This window comes from Pseudonaja textilis, chromosome 3 (genome assembly GCF_049901715.1).
Source record: "Pseudonaja textilis isolate UNSWEBS1 chromosome 3, rPseTex1.2, whole genome shotgun sequence".
Lineage (NCBI taxonomy): Eukaryota > Metazoa > Chordata > Lepidosauria > Squamata > Elapidae > Pseudonaja > Pseudonaja textilis.
In genome coordinates this window covers 131,946,013-131,970,672 of record NC_141992.1, presented here as the reverse complement: position 1 = coordinate 131,970,672, position 24,660 = coordinate 131,946,013, and the positions used below count along the sequence as shown (strand labels likewise).

General features: G+C 41.6%; 1 protein-coding gene across 6 annotated transcripts in view; it reads left to right on the top strand.

Annotated features, from left to right (window-relative positions):
- The first annotated feature begins 698 nt into the window (after positions 1 to 698).
- Positions 699 to 24,660, top strand: part of PXDC1 (PX domain containing 1) — a 107,890-nt gene continuing 83,928 nt past the window's right edge. For 5 of the 6 annotated variants that reach the window (XM_087930791.1, XM_087930790.1, XM_087930792.1 and 2 more), the window contains exons 1-2: positions 749 to 1,805; positions 20,249 to 20,340. In XM_087930791.1, coding sequence (XP_087786917.1) covers positions 1,550 to 1,805; positions 20,249 to 20,340 — 348 coding nt within the window. In that variant the 5' untranslated portion in view covers positions 749 to 1,549. Of the gene's footprint in view, positions 1,806 to 20,248; positions 20,341 to 24,660 lie in introns of all 6 variants that reach the window. The other variant, XM_026715027.2, reaches the window with a different exon arrangement.

Below are 24,660 nucleotides of genomic sequence, written 5' to 3'. Positions count from 1 at the left end.
CTGAAAGTTGCCAAGGTTGGAGACCCCCTTTGCCGAATGGGGAATTCTGGGAGTTGAAGTCCTCCAGGCTCAAAGTTGCCAAGGTTAGAGACCCCCTTTGCTGGCTGGGGAATTCTGGGAGTTGAAGTCCTCCAGGCTCAAAGTTGCCAAGGTTGGAGACCCCCTTTGCCGGCTGGGGAATTCTGGGAGTTGAAGTCTTCCAAGCTTAAAGTTGCCAAGGTTGGAGATCCCTGGTAATAACCCACGCCGGAGATGAGAGTGGCGCGCGTGTATCTGCGCCACGCTCCGCTTCTTTCGACCCTTCGCTTTAACCCGCGCTCGGCGGAAAGAAAGAGACGAGCAGATTGGGAAACGCGCCAGTTGCTCGACCAGGAGACCTACTGTACCGGTGTCTCCGAAGCGGGAAAGTTCGCCTAGTTTCCTGAGGAAAACCACTTTTCGAGTTTTCTTGCAAGGAAGCGGGGAGAAGTTAGCTTTAAGCTCCCTGAGTCCCCGCGGGAAACCGACAACAGAGGGGTGCGTGGGCGGGGGGGGGGGAGCCAGCATCCCGGCGGTTCACCACACCCTCTTTTCTCCAGCAAGCGAGCAAAACTAATCTATTATTTTCTTCGGCCGGTTGCGTCACAACCTTTTTTAAACAAACAATAATAATAAAAAAAAAACCTGCCACTGCCAAAATCGATAGCCTGCCAACATCTGATCGAGAAAACTCCCCGTCTAGCACCTCCCCTGCCACGAGAATCGGAAGGGCTAGATAGGAATCCGGGGAGTGTTTGCTTCTCCCCACTTTTCTTTTTTTTCTTCCACGTATTGAAAACCTCAGATAGGGAAAAAAGAAAGAAGGAAGGAAGGAAGGAAGGAAGGAAGAAAGAAAGAAAGAGAAGGAAGGAAGGAAAGAAAGAAAGAAAGAAAGAAAGAAAGAAAGAAAGAAAGAAAGAAAGAAAGAAAAACCGGAGTCCAAAACGCCCCCCGAGTCCGCGCGTGTTTTTTTCTTTAAAGTTTCATTTTATTTTATTTTAATGCAGCCCTAATTCTTCGCCCTGCCTCCCAAGCCTTCAGGAAGATCGCAAAAAGAGAGAGAGAGAGAGAGAAAAGGAAGAAGCGTCAAAGCCACAAGACGATGCAACGCCCCGCCGCCCTGCCGAGAGCAAAAGCCTGTCGCGGCCCCCCTTCGGCCTGAAAAGCAGAAGCCCGTCTGATTCTGCCCGACGGCTCCTCTGCCTCAGCCCGCGCCCATGACTAGCGAGCGGTGGCGGCAAAAAAGGCGACCGTAGTCAGAAGAGGCGGCGGCTGAGGAGGAGGAGGAGGAGGAGGACGGCTGAGCCCTCCCCTCCTCCTCGTTTTTTTGCCTGGGCGAAGAATGCCGGAGGCGCCTGTGGCCGCCCTGCGCGGAGCTTGAAGGCAGCGCCTGGTGCCTCCGTCGTCGACGCCTAGCCTCGACCATGGTGGTGGCTCCCTTTTCCTGAAGCCGAGCGGCTTTTATAGCCAAGGACGGAGGGTTTTCCGCCGTCCCCCTGGCCGCGGGCTGGTATGCGCGGGCAGCGGCGGGATGGCCTCGGCTGTGTTTGAGGGCACCTCGCTGGTGAACATGTACGTGCGGGGCTGCTGGGTGAACGGCATCCGGAGGCTGATCGTCAACCGACGCGGGGACGAGGAGGAGTTCTTTGAGATCCGAACCGAGTGGTCGGACCGGAACGTCCTTTACTTGCACCGCAGCTACTCGGACTTGGGCCGCCTCTTCAAGCGCCTGCTGGACTCCTTCCCGGAGGATCGCCCCGAGCTGTCACAGTCCCCCTTCCTCCAAGGTTTGCCGGCCGCCTCGTTTTCTGACTTTCTCCCACCCCCCACCCCCATCCCATCCTCTGCCCACTTGATGCACCGTCGCTAAGGCGAGAGGAAGTTCCCTGAAAAGGAGCGGCGCTTCCTTCCCGCCACAGTTGAAGGATCGGGGTGGAGTAGTGGGGGAAACTTTTCGCTTCTGATTAAACTTGTTGGCTGCCGAAGCCTAAATAGACCCCGACGTTTTCTCTGAATCCCTTCCTTGTAGTAGAGGAAGGCAACCAGGATAGGACAGTGTCTAAGCCACTTTCGAAGAGAACAAAACAGGACAGAGAGATTTGCAAGGGACCTTGGAGGTCATCTAGTCCAACCCCCTGCTCAGGCAGGAAACTCTTATCTAAATCTATACCATTTCAGACATAGACTCAGAACTAGTCCTGGTCTCAGTCAGCCTCTTGACATTCATGACCAATGGAATGTCTCTGGGCATACCAAAAGCCCCTTTCTCCCCACCCCCCTCCCAAGGCTTCACCACAAAAACGGGGATAAGAAATACTTGTGATAATTATTTTTTCTGCTAATGACCGAAAGTGAGGATGGGAATGAATGGGGCCGGTTCCACAAGGACAGAATAATAATCTCCTTTTTTCCTTGGCCACGAAGAAGGACTGTAGGAATTGAGGGGGCAGAGAGCCACGTGGCTGGTCAGCTCCACCCTAGACCTCCTTGAGTTCAGCTTTTGAGAATGAGAAGTCCTGCGTGGGTCTTTCTGAGTGTCGGCTTCTGTGGGTGTTGAAAATGGTTAGCCTGTTGCACTGCCTTTTAATTCTGAGGATTGCTCAAGTACATTCCTAAAATGAAACTTTACTATAGTTGTGATTGCTGTTGTAATGGGGAGTTGTGATGTAATGTGCACTTATTCGGATTTTCTGACTTTTGGCTGGAGTTCGCAAATTTTATCAATGCACCTTAAATTTCAGCCTCATAAGTGGTAGGGACGCTGGTAATCGGAAAACAGCAAAGAAATAGCCTCATAACACATTTTGTTTTACCAATTACTGATTGTTCATACAAGTGAGTCCTGTTTGTTCTTTGGACTCTCAGTAATCACCTCTGTGTGTAGCTGGTATAAGTGCAGGACATCCTAATTCATCAAATGTTTACCGACCCAAGTAGATAAACAGTTATTGCAGCAGAATAAGTGAAGCTAACTATGATACTCTGATTAAGTGACATTAATCCAGGAATCCATGATAGCAAAGTGGAAGGACAGATGATCCTTCTGAGCCTCCCAGAGTTGCTTGAATAGTGAGCTGGACAGCACAAAAATTTAATAAATAAAAATATAAAATAAACTTTTTCTCCCTTCCAGCCTTGTTCTGTTCGTTCAGATTTCTAAATTACTACATAGACTCAAATCAGCTGCTGGACACCTTGAAACATTCATTAAAATAGATGCTTTAAAATAGTAAAGCCAGTAAGAAATGTGCTGCCACCAACTAGCTTTTCCATGCTGTTTCAAGATTATAAGTGTTGCAGGGACTGAATTTACCTGGGTCTGCAAGGGAATCCTATAATTATACTGCAGCTCTCAGAAATACCCCTTCATTCATTATGAGAAACAAAAGTTGAAACAAAAATGACTCAGGTGGAATGACAGAACAGATCCTCAGAACCAACTTATCCTTGTGATAAACTGATTATCAAATTGAATAATCATCTAGATAATTATTGAAGATAATCCCAGAAAAACACTTGTCACAAAGGGAAATTAAGGGCTGTTGGTTTGTATTCCTGACTCTAAATTCAGATGTAATCACCATGTTGGCAAATTTTACATTTGATATTTATGGTATATGGTTCATACATTTCTTCATCCAACATGTATGCATTTATTCAACTAATATATGCGTTTCTCACAGGCAGGTTTAATTTGATGTGTAAAATACGTTCTGATAAAGGGCTTTTGACCCTTACTATTTGGTAACATTTGTAAGAGTCAAATATTTAAATGCTAATGTTCCTTTAAAGCACCTTGAAAATGTAAACGCTCTATATTATATATTTTAAATTCCTGTTATCATACCACCTCTCTTAGTTGGATGATATTTCCAGCCCAGGATATATCAAAAAACCCTTTTTAAATTCATTTTGGAGGTGATTTTAACTGAAATAAAAGAAACCTAAATATAGAAAAAAGGGTAGGATCAAGAATCTTTTTAAAAGACGTAGCTTGCTTTTAATAATGAAATACAAAGAAACACAAGAAAAGAAAGAAAAATGATAGTGGTATACAGTGAAGAAAAAAAATCATAGATTTATTTTGGTCATTATTAAATTTATCTAAATGTAACAAAAAGAAGGAAAAAGGCTAACTGGCAAAAAATAAAGAAAACATCCATATGATAATATAATAAAAATGAAACTTAAATATTGACCCCTTTCTGCAGTGTTAAGAAGCTTTCTCTCCATTTCATTGTTCCTCCCAAACTGTAGCCTCCGTTACACCTGTGTTTATGATAATTGTTTTTAAGAAAAAGAATGAAATGCTATGTTGTGGAAGGCCTTGCTTGTTCCTTGTGCAGTTTTGCATGGAGTCATGTATAAGATGGCAAGTGCATGACCGTAAGAACAAGCAGTGCAGTCAAGTCACGTTAAAATCCTTGGCAGGCAGTTTTGTTGTTAATTCTGTGGTTGTACTTTGGCTCCGATTGCTGGGAAACCAAACGGGGTACTCAAGCTCTATGTACACAGGCAGTACATAGTTGCTGCTGAAACTGCTGAATAGATAGATACAGAGGGAGAAAAATGGATGGAGTCCTCTGTTTCAGCAACTCTGTGGATTGATCTTCTGGCTAGGTAGCATAAAGTCACAGCTAGAGTCTCATAGCTAGTTCACTGCTCTGGGCTACCTTAGAGAAATTTGAGCATTTGTGGTCAGGCCGTAAATGCCTCGTAATCCTCATAAGGAATAAGACATCTTGACAACACCGATTTCATACAGATATAGATAGTTCAAGTTAATATTTCTCAGGCCACTAAGTAAAGCACATGTGAGGTGACTGGATTCACATGTTTTTCTTTTGGTTGGAGAAGTGGTCTCAGATTTGGAAGTCTGGATAGCAGCCCAAATAATGGCTTGCTGAATGTTTTGAGTTGGCAAATATATGTGGTAGATATATTTGAAGGTATAACTTAGAAGAATACCACTTCTTCTCTAGTTGGTTGATGATCATACTTTATTAAAGAATTAAATTAGCTAAGGGCAGAAATCTTCCTACACCACAATTCAGATATGCAAAGGATTGGACATTAAGAAGAACTTCGTCATAAATGTGAGTTGACAGGATGCCTGATGAACCAATAAAAAAGACTTTGTATGGATGCTTTGTGGAGTTATCTGTCTGCCTTTGTACAGTATATGTACAGTGTTTGTGCAGGATAGGCACAAACATGATGATTGAAGCGGCTGCATGGTAAGATGGTTTCAGGCAAGAGTGGGGGAGATCTACCCCAACCCACCAAGGGTCAATTTAGCGACCAATCTGGATTACAGATGTGATCACATGACATGGACTACATTTACCAGGATACCTTAACTACATTTACCATGATGCATTCCCTTAAGGGGACAGCTCACAATTCCTAACTGTCCCAAATCCCATTAACTCTAGACTGTCTGGACAGCACAGGCAGAGTTCACATACTGTACTTTGATGGAGCTTCCTTTGGTCAGTAGAATTAGAAACCAGTTGACCACAATATATCTGAATGGTGTCTACTGTCTGGTAACAATCTAGAAATTGATCTTCCCTCACAGTTCCTTTAATCATGCAATCCATAGAATATGGTTACTAAGCAAATGGGAGAACTTCATAATGTTATGGTCATAAACAAACCAGGATTAAAGCTAATCAAGCTTAGCATACTATGCATAAGCTCCTGTGATGTCTTTACCTGACTTTTGGGATATTGGATGAAGGGAGGAGAAAGGGAGATATTGTATTGCATAGGAAAGGAACTAATTAATCTCACCAGGATGCTCATTTATGATTGCAGTTCTAAATTACATTGTTCGGAACTACAGTTCTTCTCAAAAGAAGATTAAGTATATAAGGCTAGATCATGCTTTTGGTGGCTTCATCAGTAGACTTCCAGGAACACTTGATTTTTCTGATGAGGCCACCATCATCATGAGCTAGCCTTATGTACTGAGCCTTCTATTTATCAGAAATCAGCCAGGTATGCAATAGCATTTCCCGTCATTCTTCTTTGGGCATGCCCTTACAGCATCATCAAAGGCTTTTAAAGACCAGCACATAAATCAACATTAATTATGGGACACTTGCTGGCATCATGACTTTTTCTAGATGGCATCACCAAAACACATTAATTTCATTTTTAAGCTTACGTAACTAAAACAATAAAATAAAAGAATCCTGTCTCAGGCCACACACATGCAACCTGCAGAGAGGTTTGCAAATTTTACTAGAAAGTTTTTAAGCAAATAAACAAGTAATAATCTAGGTACTGATGAGTCAATACAAAATACTTGCATCTACCTCTGTTTCTTTTGGCTGTATTTGTATTGTTTAAATTATTAAAAGGGACTAATTGTTTTAAATAAAGAAGCGATCAAGGAAATGTGTGTGGAACTGTGCACGCACAGAGGAGAGAAATCAAGTCCCTCGAAGCCCAGGAAGCTTGCCTTGAGAAAGTGTCCAAATCAAAAAAATAAAAAAAGCAGCCACAAGGACCAGATAGGGTCATCAGCCAATCCAGGTCCAGAGTCACATACACGAACATTCAAGTTGTAGGTCAAGAAATGGTTTTCACCATTGGAAAGGCTTGAGCTCGCTGCTCTTCTTAAATCAGAGGTCTCCAAACTTGGCAACTTTTAAGACTTGTGGACTTCAACTCCCAGAATTCTCCAGCCAGCTATGCTATGTTATTCTGGCTGGAGAATTCTGGGAGTTGAAGTCCACAAGTCTTAAAGTTGCCAAGTTTGGGGACCCCTGTCTTAAATAGAAGCAACCGCATGTTGGTCATTTGGAAGGGTGAGGCTCTTTTCTAGCCAACAGCCTTGGAGAGTGCCTCTGCTCTGCTTATGGCACAGTGGTTCCTTGCACTGGGAGGGAGAGGTAGTATGATGACCAGGGTGTGGCACAAAGACAACACAGTCAGATAATCAGTAGGAGTCCCCTTATTAGCTCTAACTTTGCCCCCAATGTCCTGGTTACATTCCGGCTGGAATACTCTACCTGACTCTGTAGTTTCTTCCCCAAACCCCCAAAACTTTAACCTTAGACTGTCTACTATTGACCTCACCCCTTTCCTAAGAGGTCTGTAGGGGGCGTGCATAAGTGCACCAACGTGCCTACTGTCCCTGTCCTATTGTTTCTTTTATTTTTCTTATATGTACCCATTTCATGTATTCATAACTATGTATATACGTATACCTATTATCTTGTAAGCAATTGACAAATCAAATCAAATCAATCAATCAATAAATCAATAAATAAAAAACTCTCCCAGGAACAGCCATTCGCTGCAGAGATTCAAGTCCAAAACGTGGTCAACAAAAACTGTAACTATAAGTCCAATCAAGGCAAAATGAAGTAATTAGTTCAACAGGGCAGGAGCAAGAATTCCAGACGTGAAGGCACACCAATAATTCCACATGTCTGGGAAGATGCCAGGAACGCAGATAACTAAAGTCGACACAAGATAGACTCACATTTGCTCCCAGCAGCTGCTGCACTCAGCATGCATTTCTTTTAAACTCTCATTCCCAGGTGTGGCTAATGAAGGGAATCAGGGCCCTTTCCTCCCCCGTAAGCCACACAACCCATGTTGCTCTCTTCTCCGTTCCTCCCTGTGTGCCCTAGGATGAAGAGGGGTGGGATTGGGTCTTCCTCTGAACTCCCTCTCCCTTGTTCTATCTCTCTCCTGCTCTGCTCAGCCGGACTTTGCCCTTCCCCAGTTTCCTCCACAGCCAATGGAGCCACACTCCCACTCCCTGTCAGCTGTTCGTCTTCCTCCTCTGATTCAGACTCCAACAGGGGCATGACAGGCTTCAACTGATCTTTAGAGACTGGGGGCCACTGTGTCTCTTGGTTATTGTGGCCAGTGCGGCACAATCTCCTCTGCCCCCGGGGTTTTGTCCAACAATTCAGGAACTGGCTGTTCTTTGTCGATTTCCTTGTCAGAATCTGAGTTGGCAGTGACACATAGGATTGACAAAGAGCAGAAGATTTCAAATGAACAGGGCAAATTTTGCAAGATTTAGCTTTTATTTCACTTTTTTTGGTGAACCGCTTTGGTCTAGTGATTAAGGCGTGAGATTAGGCAGGAAACCTATGAGTTCTAGTCCTGCCTTAGTGATGAAAGCTGGGTAGGTGACTCTCAGCCCATAATATCAGGCACACTGGCAATTGGTGACACAGGTGTCAATTCCTGACGCAATCAATCGATCAACACTCAGTTGATTCCCCCCCTCCCCCCAAAAAGACCTTACACTTGGAGGAAAGCAGTAGGAAGAAAAAACAATTCTACATCATGAACTTCTTGCAGTACAGGTAATCTTTGACTTATGACCAAAGTTGAGCCCAAAATATATGTTGTTAAGTGAGAAACTTGGGAAGCAAGTTTTGCCTCATTTTACAACTTTTTTCTTGCCACGCCTGTTAAGTGAATCATGGCAGCTGTTAAATTAGTGACCTAGTTGTTAAGTGAATCTGGTTTCCCTATTGATTTTGCTCTTCAAAAGGCTGCAAAAGGGGATTGTATGACCCAGTCAGTTGCGGAGCATCCAAATGGAAATCATGTGACCATGGGGATGCTGCAACAGTTGTAAGCGTGAAAAATGGACATAAGTCACTTTTTTCAGTGCAGTTGTAACTTTGTGAATGGTCAATAAGTGAACTGTTATAAGGCGAGGACTCCCTGTATTCTTTCAGACACCAGTGGACACTGGTGAAATGAGTTGGGCAACAAGCATGCCTGGAGTTACTTGATGACAGAGAGAAAATTAGTTTACTGAGAAAGTTCTCAGCCAGGGAATTCGTTTCCTTGGGGTTCTTATATCTGTTAGAGAAAGAGTTACCTGTTTTAGCAGTGCTAGACCTGTTATCTTCAGTTAAATTTCAGGTGTTTCTGGTAATCTGCAGTATTGCGGTTTGTTTCTCGGGGAGTCACATAGTTTCACTTTTCCTTTGCTTCTGCCACATGATCTTCATTATATTGTTTGTTTTAGCAGTATCTTCAGTTAAATTTCAGGTGTTTCTGGTAATCTGCAGTATTGCGGTTTGTTTCTCGGGGAGTCACATAGTTTCACTTTTCCTTTGCTTCTGCCACATGATCTTCATTATATTGTTTGGGCTCTTGTTTCTTTTTTTTCTGATCTTGGGAATGTGAAGTTATTCCCTCATTTGCTTCTCCTTGGCCGGAAGCAAGAAGCTGAAAGGATTTTGGCTGAGACTCGCTGTCCTAAGCTGCCATCTGCAGTCAAATCTGCAATACTGCTGCAGAAACCTACCAACCAACAAAAATGCAATTCTTTATCTAAAAAAAGTCTCTATGTTAAAATATCTTAAGGGTGCTTTTTCAGGAGGTCACCAGAAAGTCCAGTTGCCTCTTGAAAAACCACCTTTGGGATAGCCATGACCTGGATAACTGAGAATCTCCATAGACACTCAATATTAATACTTCACAATAAATTTAAGGATAGCTTAATGGAACTATTTTGACAAAGTTGCTTGTGCCAGGCATCTGTTGTTTTGCAGGATTTGAGATGGAAGTTGCAGAATAAGTGAGAAGATAATTTAGTTCCTTTGAAAAGACAATACAGCAATAGCACAGTGCTTTTTACAGCCCTCTCTAAGCGGTTTACAGAGTCAGCATATTGGCCCCAACAATCTGGTTCTTTATTTTACCAACTTTGGAAGGCTGGAAGGCTGCGTCAACCTCGAGCCGGTCAGAATCGAACTCCTGGCAGTCGGCAGAATTAGCCTGCAATACTGCATTCTAATTACTGCGCCTCCATGGCTCTTTGTATATGTAGGTATATGTAGGAATTTGGATCGCAAAGACTTGTTTACAAACATAAAACTTTTGTCCATTTTGCAGAGCTATTTTATAATAGCCTTATAAACCATGTATCTTCCTCTGTATTGTACCCTCTCCCCTTGCATTAAATATTACTGATGAAATAAACAATTGCAAAAGACTATAGGATGCTAAGCTAAAGTTCAGATGATTACAGATTCATATAAAATAGGGATGACAGCCTCCTAGACTTGTCAAATTTTATTTATTTTGTATGATGTTTTTGTGAGATCCAAAAGGAAGGAATGCCATAAACTTACAAGATTTGTGGCACTGAATACTTAAAATAATATTTTGTAATAAAATAAAGAATCACATGGGCCATTGTGCAAGACTTGTACAGTGGAGACCAGGGCCTGAAAAGCACTGATGTCTCCTGTCTTGTGCATTTTACTTGCTTTGATATTTTTTATCCATATCACCGCCCAAAGCCTTAGTACAGAATCAGATCTACTAGAGGGGCACTTTGCAAAAATTGAGGGAGGAAGGAGCAGAAGCTAACTCTCTCATTATTCCTTTTCCCCTGAACTTATCTGAAAATGTGGTGTGGAAAACTGAATAATTCTTTGCAGCAACCTGAGAGGCAATACAGTATAAACAGCTGCAGAGACAGTTAATGGAAACCCTTCCTCACCCCATTACGGAAAACTTCTAGATCCATATGCATCTTTTAAACAAAAAGGACCTTTCTTATTCTAAAATGTTCCTCACGTTTCTTCTGTAAAGGGCTACTCATGCCTAGCAGAGGTATGAGTAGGCCTGTGGTTAGCAAACAAAAATGTGGACTAGTAGCTTTTTATTTGTAAGGCTATGAACTAGTTCATTTAGTAAATATTTGCAGTTATGTTTGCAGGAATGAAAAGGTAACTTTGGGACCAGTTACTTCACATTTACAACCTTTAGAGGACTATAAAGCACCAGAAAGCTGAAGTAAAATTGTAAAATCACGATGTTTCCCTTAGTGGCCACTTTGCTTAATGACCGAATTGCTGGCCCCTGTTATAGTCCCTAAATCATGGCTACCTTAAAAAAGCAAATAAAGTCTGGGTCCTAAGAATGGCTAGGATACTTGGAGCACATCAACACCATCGCTTCATTAAAATGCATGAAAGTTGCTGATTCTTCCCAGAAATGCAAACAAGCTTCTGATTCTGTGAACTGCGCCTCACGATGTTCAACCCCACCCCCATTAAGAACAACAGCAATTACAGGAGAATGATACAGTTAAAAACTTACTTTCAGTCAGCTAATCAAAACATCCGATCCCTTGTTTAGCAGGCAGGGCTTTTTTTAATGGACTCTTGACATCGGCACAATAAAATGTGTCACAATGGATGCAATTTATCTGTGGTGAAACTTTATCGCTGCAGCATAGCAACAACAGCTACTGTCTGGAAATAGCTAATTTACTTCTACACTGTAAAATATCAGTGCAAACAATGCTCTCCATCAGTAATAACTTTACTCTACTTACCTCTGCAAACTTAGCAGTATTTAGGATAAATCTGTAGCCCTCAGTGGTACTTAAGGCAATCAGAACCAATGTAAGCCCCATAGCTTTCAATTAATCCACACATGTATTACTAAGGCTGGATTCAATTGATTATATACTATATAACCAGATGTTGTCTGAATGGAGTGGAAAGGCTTTTTTTCATTCATTTGCATGGTTAATGTTCCATAAAGTAAATACATTGCCTTTATATTGTTATTCCCCAAACAATGAAAGACTGTTTGTTGCCCAGTTATGCATTTCCTTAGACAAGGAGTGTCAAACTTAGTTCTGGCCTGCGGGGCCACCCTGCAAACAATGAAGGACTGGCCCGTAGTGCCTCTGTCAGCAAAAACTGAGCTTGGGAGAGCTGCATATGGCCCTCCCGAGGCCACCACAGGCACCCCTGACATCAGTGACATTGAGTTGGCCATGCCCACCCTGGCCCCCCAAGGTCAAAAACAACCCTCATATGGCCCTCAGTGAAATCGAGTTTGACACCCCTGCCTTAGAGGCATCTGACTGAAAAGTGAATCTGAAGATAGTGTTACCACACATGGCTTGCAAACATCCAGATGACCACTAGATAGTAGCAAAAACTACATTGAACAGCTTTATAAGTAGTCCTTGATTTACATTGGCAGTTGGGACTGAAGTTTCTATTACTAAGTGATGCAATCAATTGCTGTTAACAAAATCCCACAATTGTTAAAGGACCAAAGTCCGTGGGGAAGCTGGCAGGAAATTGCAAACTCCAGGCTGGTAGGCAGCTAAGCAGAACCTGCCAAATAGGAGAGGAAGTGTGGGGGTGTGTAGAGGTGTGAGGAAGGTTGGGGTGAGTATGCAAAGGAGTTGGGGATTGTGCGCAAGGGTTTGCCAGTGTCTGGTGTGGTGCAAACACAGTCTCTGGGGTGTGGGTGTGCATGGACCGTGGAGACATACATACCCAAGAGACTGACAATCCTCCCTGCTGTCTTCTCCACTGACTTTCTGGGGAAGCTGGCAGAGAAGGCTGCAAATGGTGATCATGTGATCACAGGACACTGTAACTGGCCATAAGTGGAATCCTGTTGCCAAATACTCAGATTGCAATTGCGGTGGTGTTAAATCAGCCAGAAAGCCAAGGCCCAGTCTTAACCATCATTCATTCAGTGCTGCAAGCAGTTGCTGAACAAATGGTCATAGGGCTAGGGCTACCTATAACTCAAATTCAACCAGAAGACTCTTTTGGTGTTCTTCACATTAGATACAATTATTTTCCTTGCTCCAGTAAGGTGAGCTTATATGAGATATCACAGTATATTGCTGGCATGGATATACAATGTGCAGTTACCACTCTAAAATGATATTGGGTGGCATCCCTTGAGGAAACCAACTTTGTTGTGTCTGCACAGAAAAACGTTTCTAATAGTTAAAATATATTTTGGGAATGCAGCCTATTTTAATCACTGGACAAAATATCCAAAAATGTTTCTAGTTACCATAGTAATTGTAATGTAAAGCAAGAGAGATATTTTCCACAACCCATGAAGACAATCCTACACATTGTGCATATGTATGAGTAATTTAATTATTACATCAACAATTAATGCCACATGTTTTTTAATATTGGTTTCATATGAGCCATGGTGGTGCAATGGTGAGAATGCAGTCTTGCAGCCTAACTCTGCTGACTATCAGCTGCCAGCAGTTTGGTTATGACTGGCTCAAGGTTGACTCAGCCTTCCATCCTTCCAAGATCGATAAAATGAGGACCCAGTTTGTTGGGGGCAATGTGCTTAGAGAGTAAAGCACTGTGAAGCGGTATATAAGTCTAAATGCTACTGCTATGCTAGTTTGCTGTTTCTCAAGTCAGCCACTCAGGACAACTTTACATAAAATTCTGCTCAAAACCCTGAGCACAGATGCAATCATCACAATTCCACAAAATAAGGTTATCCATCTGTTTTTTCATAGCAGGGAGATAAATGGAATTTTGTTGAAAGCACTTTTAAGAATAAGCATACTCAGTGTGTAAAGGAACAGATGTTTGTCAAACTATGAGTAAGTGGCAGGATGCACTGATTTTTCAGATGGTGTTTAAAGAGAGAGGAAATAGCCCTCATTTCCATATTGTGTGTCAGCGATCATACTAATATATTTCAGAATAACTTGTGGTTAGTTTTAGAATGCACTCCATAGATGTTTGGTCCAAAGTTCGTGACATAAACCCCAAATGAGGTTTTTATGTGTATGTATACTTGTGAGCTTTAGTGAATGAAGTTGCAAACTCGAACTTAATAAATATTTCTAAAGATAAAAATAAAACCCAAACATTAAATCCAATAGTATTTTGCAAAATGTTTACAGTTTTTCCACTGTCTGTGCCCCTAGTGGTTTGGTTCTATTTCTTTCCAAGGAAATAAAAGAATTTGGGGGCAATTGAAGGGTGAGGTTTTAAGGTAAAATAGGGAAAATTCACGAACAATCACGATGCCTATTTTGGGGGGTTTCTGTCAAATTTCAATGAAGCCATTTTGAGGAGTTTCTGGATTTTTTTTTTAAAAAAGTTATGTTGTTTGTAGGCTGTCTTCACTCTTATGCACAGATAGGGTCAGGGGTATCTTTGAGGAGTGATTGAAAAAGTCAGTTTGGAAGCAGTTGACTTAAGTGACCAGAGCCAGACCACTGCCAAAAAAAGGAAAGATTAAACAGAAGAGCATATAAATAATCCTATATGAGAGAGAGGGAGAGAGAGATTTCTATAACTTCCATCTACAGGTATTGTAGTCCTATAGATGTGGCAGGTGCCAGCTTGGTAAATGGGAGGTTAATATGCCCACAGTATTAAAAATATAGTTCTCACTTTTAGTTGCACTTGAAAGAAATTACTATTTTCAGGCTGGGTGGGGGGAACAAATCACATTTTAGATGAGATTTTTGCACCCTGCTTAGTCTTTCTTGAACATTGAGTATCAATTGGCTTAGAAATGGAGACATTTTAATTAAGCAAAATGTAGGAAAAATAAAACAGTCTCTGCGTTTTCAATTTTCCCCACAGTGTAGAATTCTTTTGACCAATTACCTCCTTCGGGGCAGGAGAGCATCCTGGCTGAAACCATTAAATTAATTCCAGGCAAGTCATTTAAAAATAAACATCTTTTTAAGTCTGTGCTTTCCATTCTTAAAGCCAATCTTGCAAGCAGGAATATTGAACTATCTGCATCCATTCCAAAAAAATCTGCAAATTTGGTCTTTTCCTGCTGGATGCCAAAAAAACAAAACAAAAATAGGAACTATAGTTTTTCTTTCCCTTGTTGAATGATTAGGAAGGAACAAGAAACAATAAGCACATGCAAACAGATTTTGCTTCACTGCTAGCATTTAAATTTATATATAAATAACATTTACAGCCTCAGTAATATTCAGAAGAAAAGGATAATTCTAAATCATATATACACACTTGCTCAGCAACACAGCATTTACTTACAGGTAGTCCTCAGTTTACAACAGTTCATTTCATGGCCATTCAAAGTTACAACCGGACTGAAAAAAGGGACTTAACAACTGTTTTTCACACTTAAAACCGTTGCAGCATTCCCACAGTCACGTGATCAAAATTTGGAAGCTTGACAACTGGTTCATATTTATGGGTCATATGTTCGTTTTTTTGTGACTTTATTGCAAATAAAATCAGTGGGGGGAGCCAACCATGTTACTAACTTCAGAACTGCCATCGTTCACTTAACAACAATGGCATGAAAAATTGTAAAATGGGGCAAGCTTCACTTAACAAGTGTTTCACTTAGCAAAAATTTGGGGCTCAATCAATTGTACGACAAAGACTACCTGTATACACTACCTATATACACGCTAAAGGGACAGAAGAACTACAGCCAAGGGTCAAACCAACAAAGCTCATGCCTTTCCATAGACAAGAAAGCGCAGGGAAAGTGTAATGATGAATATAGAGGGTGTCATCAAGGCATTTCTTGTCTCCCTCCCCTCAGTATTAAGTGCAGCCCCTAACTATTAAAATCCCCCACCACTATTTTAACTTTTTTAGCCCCAGGTCACCAGAAAACAAAGCAAATTATTTTGCCCATTCTCATGGAACAAATATATATATATGAGAAGTCATGGAATCTTTCTCCAGGATTATACACACCTGTGGATAAATTTCAAAAGAAAATGAATATCTTTTGTTGGAAGAAAATGTCCATCTGGGTTTGGTTCCAAGTGGGGAGAAAGACGCTGGAAACATGGAGGCTGTTTGGAAAGATGGTTTAATGGTGGACAGGACCACATGCCTTGGAGTTTTTGGGTGAAGAAAGAAAAAAAAAACGGAAGAGTTGTTGAGAGTCCCTGGATTTTATACCCTCTCTGGCTTTGCACTTCCTGGGGCACAGGAAGAATATCCTGATTGGTTGCTGTCAGAGATCACAGCTAGCTTTATAGGTTGTTTGTGTGCTAAATTTGTTTGAAGCTTGGTGGGTGGTGCAATGAAGGGCGATTAAATGGCTCTGCCTTAAGGAGGTAGATCTTTGTTATGGAGAATAGACTGGCCCAGGCCTTAATGGCCCATTAACAAAGGTGGGGAGGGGGCTGAGTTTCTGCCTCTCTGAGTTTCTACTTCTAGGGGAAATATTCTTCCTTTTTAGTATATGCTAAAATATTTCATTTTTCTAGGGCGGGGTGGGTTTTAACTTCCAATAACCATATCGATAACCTAAATAAATAGCTGGAGATGATAGCAAGCAGCACCAAAGGTCCCTCCCAACTCTGTTATTCTATGTTCTATGAACTATCTCAAGTATCTAAATGTGGCTCAAGCCAAAGTCAACTCATGGAGACCCAAATCACCAGGAAATCTGATTAAGAGGAAGATTTATGTTGGATTTATCTCTGATATTTAGACCCTTAAGCCTGTGTCTTGGCTGTGCTGTTTCAAACTTCAAGAATGTGCTTTGGAATTAAATGCTTCTCCGTCACATAAAATCCTCTACACTTTTGTTTGCACTGTCAAACCAGCTAGTAGCTGCTGAACAATTAGGTTTTTCTGTGCAGGATCATCCTCTCCTCATATCTTCCTTTTTCCTTGATATTTTTTTTATTGAAAGGTCAGTCTTCAAAAGGTATCTTGCATTGCTAGATGGTGGCTTCTCTGCTGAATGCACTTCAGTTAAGTGGGGAGACACGTAACTAAGAGATGGTCTACTAGTTTAGGTCTCTCCGTCTGGGTAAATTACCCGGACACGTGTGCACATGTAATTTGACAAAATCACTGAATTTAACAGAATGAAATTACTATGTTGGAGTAGCAGTAGATTTTAGTAGTAGCAATATGTAGAGGTATGGCTCCCTCTATTGGATACTCACCAAATTGCAGTGGAAAGATCTCATATTCAGAGATTTTCTAAAGTTGGAAAAACAACTTATATAATAGAGCAGTGGTCCCCAACCTTTTTTGTACCACGGACCGGTACAATCCACGGACCGATCCACAGACCGGTACCGGCATCAGCACGCACGACCAAGGCAAGGCGAGCCAAGTGGCCGGCCGGCCAGCCGTCCCCTGCTTCTCCCCGCCACCTTCAACTCCTCCTTTGTACCTTCTCGCAGTCGATGGGCTTTTTGGGCTCTTTCTTAATCTCCTCCTGAGTAACGCGAGACTCCACCGCCATCGGGACGGCTCTTCGTTTGAAGCTGCCCCCCCTTCGACGAAACTAAGGCACGAGGATTCCTTCAGCACCCAAACGCCGCTTTCCAACCGACGACCGACAAGCTCACCCGGAAGCACTTTCTCAAGCGCCGTCGAAACAAGATGGTGGTGCCCAAGCAAAGTAGGCCCTACTTTCATTCTTTGCGGCCCTGTACAAAATGATCTACAGACCGGTACCAGTCTGGGGCCCGGTGGTTGGGGGCCCCTGTAATAGAGTACACCAGGGGTTCTCAACCCCCGGTGCATGGGCCCGCACCAGAGGTGGTATTCAGCAGGTTCTGACCAGTAGAACTGGTAGCAGAAATTTTGAGTAGTTTGGAGAACCAGCAAATGCCACCTCTGACTGGAGATTTTACAGTATCCTTCCCCTGCCACGCCCACAGAACCGGTAGTAAAAAAAAATTGAATCCCACCACTGGCCGGCACCAGTCTGTGGCGTGCGAGAAACCAGGCCGCGCAAAGAAGCAAAGGATGTAAGCAGCACATGAAACCACTCTCCCTCAGGTCCACAGAAATATCTCTCCACGGAACCGGTCCCTGATGCCCCAAAGGTTGGGGCCACTGGAGTACACAATGAGAGGAGCGAACAGAACTATGATGAGCAAAAAGAATTAAGGAGGCAATTAACCAATCATAAAATATTTATTTGTCAGAAAGTAAAATAACGAGGTTACTCTGGGGCATTGATTCTGTTCTGTACTCTGCTGGTTCCTAACACATTAATACATAATATTGGAACCACTGATTAGACTCTTTGAGAATTCCTGGAGTTCAGGAGAAATGTCAGAAGATTAGAGAAAAGCTAAAGTTCCAGTCTTTAAAAAAAAATGGCCCTAGAAAACTAACAGCTGGACATCAGTTTTTGGAAATACCTAGAAAGACTGTCAGTTTGCAAGCTCATACAAAAGAACAAGGTGTCAACAAAAGTTAAAAACAAATAGTGCAAAACAAATCTTACTGATTTGACTGTGATGAAATTAGTAAGCCAGGGGAAAGGCTGTGTACTATTGCACTTAGACGTCAGTAGGGCATGCGGTAAACCTGAATGTACAGATTTCTTGGAGTAGAGCAGAGGTCTCCAAACTTGGCAACTTTAAGACTTGTGGACTTCACCTCCCAGAATTCTCCAGCCAGCATAGTCTTAAAGTTGCCAAGTTTGGAGACCTCTGGAATAGAGTAACCCAGGTTTGCTGTCCGTACTTAGTAATTGGGTTGCACTGGATGTTTTAAGCAATTGCATGGTAAGAGGGTTCCTGCCCTAGAAGATCTACTCCAAGGGGAACTGTTGGTTGACATGGGGTGGTCTCTGTGGATATCTATATTTAATACCACTTAGGATTTCAGATAAATTCAAAGCATTTATCTTTGGGGGGATTCTATTCTGGAGGTGGCTGTTAGATTGACAGCAGACTCCACCTTTCCTTCTGCTCTCTGCTCCCTACTCTCTCATCTTTTTTACTAGTCACGTGAATGTATTTTCTTTATTTTATTGCTCTATTGTTTACTTTCACTTTGCTTAAACTCCATTTTTATTTCTTCGTTTTTAATTGCTGCAAGTGTCCTAGAGTGGCCCACATGGTGAGATAGGTGGCCAGTAAATTTAATAATAATAAAAAATAATACTATTGCAATGAGAATATGTGCTTTCCCCACCATAACATTATCACTGAATCAATCCAATCAATATTGGTATAAAAGTTGTTATCCGCTTTCCAATTTCTACTGTGCTTTTTATTGCATCTTTTTGAATGCGCCACTAATAATGATGTCCTGATTTGTGAGTGTGCCACTTGCAAAAAGTAAGATGATTGTTCTTTTGGCTTGGCTGCCCTCATTCTTCAGCACATTATCTGCCAATAGGGAAAACATCCATGAATAACGGCAATGCAACATGAATCTAGTAAATCTGATTTCCAGGATTGACCTGAGGTGGGTTTTTTTAGACCAGTTTGTTTGTCCTCTCCCATACCCTATTTTGGCATTCCCAAGTTAAAACGATGTAAAAGCAAGAAATATGTGGTGAGATACGAAAGGCAGAGATAGAACTAGAATGGAGAAAACCGACGCAATCATGCTTGTGTGCCCTGTTAGATCCTGTAGAACCAGAAAACCAAAAGTAATTACTTGCTGCACAACCACTCCTCTTACTTCTGGGGAAGGAATGGAAATGATTTGAACTGACAAATATAAGTGCAAAGATTTCATAAAGTCTTGACTCCTTGACACAGCACATTTGTGTTGCTTTTCTGGTGAGAATATGGAAATGAGCGTGCCGCTCTCTGTTTTTTTCCAACTTGCCATTCTGGCCTACAATTCTGATATTTCTTGATAGTCTTTTGTCCGAGTACCAACCAGGCCCAACCAACTCAGCCTCTGAGGTAATTCTGAGGTCAGCCCAGTATCGCCTTCTGCTGAGATGTCAGACACAAGGAAATTAGCAAATTAAGGGGGAAAAAATCAGTTGTTAGGATTGAGCTTGTCAGGATACAGCAGTTTTGTAGTCAGTTGCAGTAAGGGTCAAGGCATCCGATTCATTTGCTTCCTCAATAACAAGAGGGAGGCAATGTGTTTTCCACACAATCATTCATTCATAAAAGCATGACATACAGGCTGATGGAAAGTCTTAAATTATTCTTTTCTTCTGGTAGATCAGCATTGGGGGTTTACAGAGGGAGGTCTTTTCATTCAAGATGAAAGTGTAACCCAGGGAGATCCAGATGAACATCTGGAAAAAGTTAACCTTCAGGATCAATTGTATGTTATTTGCGTTATTATAGTCTATAAAGCTCAGGCTTCAGATAGTTTTAAATTCTCCTTGCTGCTTTTTAAAACGTAGATGAATATTCTGGCCAATGATATGACTTATATTCACGTTACAAGGTATGAGATAAGAGGGCATTAAAACCCAAAGGTGCTTTCTCTTTAAGCTGTTATTGCTAGGAGCAATGTTGGGTTTGGCAAAGGGTTAAAGCATATGGATAAGTTTTCTTATTCATGCGTCTTTTAGGTGTGTTAGTGGGAATTATTCTGTCTCATTCATTCTTACACACTGAAGCTATATTTTCATATATCGAGAACATAAAATACAGGTCGAAATGTGTATAATCAAGAATAAAATGTAGCTTCCCTCAGAATACTTCCTTAAAGGTTTTCTTCTCTTTTTTTTCTAGGCTTAATTACAATTAAAGAGTCTCATGACATAGAAGCCAGGCTGAACGAGGTAGAGAAGCTTCTAAAGAATATTATAAATATGCCTTGGAAGGTAAGTAAGAAAAATGATAAATTTCAGTGAAAGTTTAATCAATGTTGATTTTTTTTTCAATCGTTCTATTTTTATTACTTGGGAGATGTGAAAAACCTGTGAAGAAATTTTAAAATGTCTACTAAGTTAGTCTTAAGAATTATGGTTGGAAGAGAGCCACAAATGGCTGCATTTTAGCCTAGATAACAGGCTAACACTAAAACTGTGGTGTAAACCTTAAAGTAGGCCTTATGGGTTATAGGAAACCTGCCAAGACCTTGTGGTAGAACAATGGAGATCTCAAACCCTTTTCCTCAAAAGACTTTTACATCTTGATCTTCCTCTCTATCTTCCTAAAGGAGTCTCATTTGGCATCTTCTCTCTGTTCTGCCTTTCTAGGGATGAAAATATCACAAAACAAAGTGAAATGATTTCTCTAGCACTGCTTCATGGCCTATAGTGTCAAGTTGTGTAGCTAGAGCAGGGGTGTCAAGCTTGATTTCATTGAGGGCCGCATCAGGGTTGTATTTGACTTTGGGGGGCTGGGGTGGGCATGGCCAGAGTGGGTGTGGCCAGCATGACATCACTTTTGCTGGGGGGTGTGCCTGTGGTGGCCCGAGCACTCTTCCAGTGAAAATGGCCTCCTGAGCTTCGTTTTCAGCTGTGATGGCTTCCTGCAACCTTCTGCCAGCGAAAACAGAACTTGAGGAGGGCATGCACGGCCCTCCTGAGCTCTGTTTTTGCTGGCAGAGGCATTGCGGGCCGGTCCTTCCCTATTTTTAGGGTAGCCCCTCGGACTAGATCTAAGCACCCCACAGGCCAGATCTGGCCCCCCGGGCCCTGAGTTTGACACCCCGGGCTAGAGGATTCAGCTCTACATGAGACATGCAGCCCTGCAAATCAAAGTGATGCCCCATTTCTAAGTATCATAGGAGAACAGCTGCCTTCCAACAGCCCCCTTGCTCGGTTTCTGCCTTCTTTTACACTTTCAGAGAAGCCATTTCCATCAAAGTGAAGTGGTTGAGGTAAAGCAAAACGCTTTCACTGCAGGTATTGAAATAAGGTGCTTTATTTTTCATGAGCAAGATCACCTCACTCCATTCCTTTGAGTTGAAGATACACATGAGATTTTTTTTATTTTGATTTGTCAATCGCTTACAAGATAATAAGTATAAGTAGTTATAAAGACATGAAATGGGTACATATAAGAAAAATAAAAGAAACAATAGGACAGGGACGGTAGGCACGTTGGTGCACTTAGGCACGCCCCTACAGACCTCTTAGGAAAGGGGAGAGGTCAGTAGTAGACAGTCTAAGGTTAAAGTTTGTGGCGTTTGGGAAAAAAAAACCACAGAGTCAGGTAGAGTATTCCAGACATTGACCACTCTGTTGCTGAAGTCGTATTTCCTGCAATCAAGTTTGGTGCGATTAACCTTGAGTTTGTATCTATTGTGTGCTCTTGTGTTGTTATGGTTGAAGGTGAAGTATTAATTGACAGGTAAGTCTTTACAATGTATGACTTTATATACCATAGTTAGATCAGACCAAAGACGGCGTAATTCAAGGTTTTCTAGGTCTAGAATTTCAAGTCTGGTGGCATACGGTATTCTACAACGAGTAGAGGAGTGGAGAACTCTTCTTGTGAAATATTTGCGGACTTTCTCAAGTGTATCTAATATCAACTGATATTACATATCAGATATGTAATATGGGTTCCAGACTGATGAGCTGTATTCGAGCATTGGTCTAGCAAATGTTTTTTATGCTCTAGTTAGTAGTGTGATATTACCAGAGAAAAAGCTACGTAGGATTAGGTTAACAACTCTTAATGCCTTTTTGGCTATGTAGTTATAGTGGGCTCTAGCACTTAGATCAATAGAGATGAGTATTCCAAGGTCCTTTTCAATTCCAAGATCCTAGTTAATGCTGTACAAAACATCAGTTTTGAAGTACAGGCCAAGCTGCACATCCCAGTTTTATCTTTCATTTACTTATTCTTTGAATTCTATGGGTAATTTTGGAAGGAACCAGAATTTCCCCCTGAACAAGGATAATTTCAGAGAAAATACCATTCATTCTATTTTAAAATAATTTTCCTAGCTGTGGTAGTGAGATAATTTATTGGTGTGGGGGCCTGGCTGAGAGAGATAAACTTCCCTTCCTGTACATTGTGACATCCCACCTCCAAAAAACCCACTCTGCATATATAAGAAGTATCAGAAAGTGAAGCTGTCACCAATTCATTCAGTGTAGTAGAATTGAGTATTGAGTATCCTTGAGTTTAATGAAGTTTCTCCAAGGAAGCTTTGATTGGATCATAGCCTTGAACATCCCATGTATAATATTTTTCCTGTGAGGGATGTAGAGAAACTTATAGCAGAAACATTTCTCTTTAGGGTAACATTTGAGGATTTATTCATCCTGAATGAGGAAAAGAGTACCACAGTTAATTACTGCTAAAATGATTAATATCTGTGACGGGCACTAATTTGTTGTCCAAATTAGAAAACAAGTGGTTCCCTGGGATTTACTCTTAGGAAAAGATAGATAGGATCATAATTCATTCTGGAGGACAAGAATTGCCCAATTCTTCCTCAACTGAATATTTTGGTATCCAGCCTTCCCTCCCCACCTCCTTTTTTCTCTTTTCTGCTTTATACCTAGTGGACTGACTTGCCCTTCTCCCATCTCACAGCTACGCCTGCAATTCTCATTCTGCCCCATCCCAGAAGGTCCACAGAGGATCCAATGAACATGCCCTTGTTCCTCAGACCAAAGAGGTACAGCAAGGGAACATCAGGAGATGTTTCCAGCTCCCATCTGAAGGCACCCTAGCCTTGAGGGAAAGGGAAATCACTCCCTTTTTTTATCTCTAAAGGCCTTAGAGTTGAGCACTTCCCAAGGTGTTGTGGTTGATTTGAGGAAATACAAATGTTACTCTTCTTCTTGGGAATTGGTGTGCCCTAAGGCCTGTCTTTCCCAACTTATTTCCCCTGCCGTGGCTATTGAATGTTATCAATCTGACTATTTTGCAACTGCCTTTTTGTGATTTTTTTTTAAGGGCTAGACAATACCCTGGGAATGAATCTTCATGTAGCTGTAGACTAGAAGGCATAATTTGTTGGACTATGAGACTTTTTAGTACATGTACTACTAGAAAAAAGAAATCTAAAGAAGTATTATGAGCCAATTAGAGAAATATTGCATGTGTTGTCCAGGGTTTATATTTGTCAGGTTATTTTAAAGAATTGGAGCTGCTTCACAAGCAAGGCATAATTCAACACAGGTCACGCAACAATGCTAATTGGGACCAGAAACTTCTTGTTAAGTGATGTGATCATAAGTTGAAAACCACGTGACTGTGCTGTTCAGAAACAGCAGTCCCACGGTTGCCAGTTGCAAATATTAAGGAAGGACCTCATTTGACTGTGACTTCCAACTTCTTGCCAATTTCCCCATTGACTTTGCTGGTGTGAAACTGGCAAGGAGAGTTGCAGATCACAAGTCTTGTGACCTTAGGATGCTGCAAACATCATAAATGCATGCCGGTAGCCAAACATCCGAATTGCAATCACATGAACTGTGAAGTTGCTGCAGCGGGTTGTAAGTTTGAAGTCTGGTTGTAATTACCACTCATTCAGTGCTGTTACAACTTCAAACAGTTGCTGAACTAGTGATCATTAAACAAGGATAACCTGTAAAGTATTTTCTGTGTGTGAAAGTCCTCCTGATACAAAGACTAGACCATTAGGTTGTACAGCGGAGAGGCAGATAGCCTTCCCTTTGGAAGAGTCCAAGTATTGTACTTTTTAAGGGAATATCCAAGGCCTGTATTAGGGTAATAAGGAAAAGATGTCGCCAACATGGGTTGGTTGAGAATTTTAATATAAGAATAATAATAGAATAGAATAATAACTTTATTGTCACTTTGAATATACACTAATTGGCATACATTAAAGATGAAGTTTCATTGCATACAGCTCTCAAAGGGCACCTCCAATATACACTACATGAACATGAATAAATAAATAAATGAATACAAAATTATGTATATACCCACCTATGTTATATGACACAGAAAAACAACGCAGTCTAGTTCGGATGTATACATGTACATGGTGAGAAAAACGAATCTTGTGAGTTTACCAGACGGAGGGCATGGGGAACAAAGCTGTTACAGAATCTGGAAGGCCTGCTAGAAATACTTCGAAACCTCCTCCCAGAGGGGAGCAGCAGAAACAGACTGGGAAGTGGGTGTCTGGGGTCTCTAACAATTCTTTGAGCTCTAAGCACACAGTGCTTATAAGCGGTATCTTGAATAACGGAAAGTGAGCTTCCTAT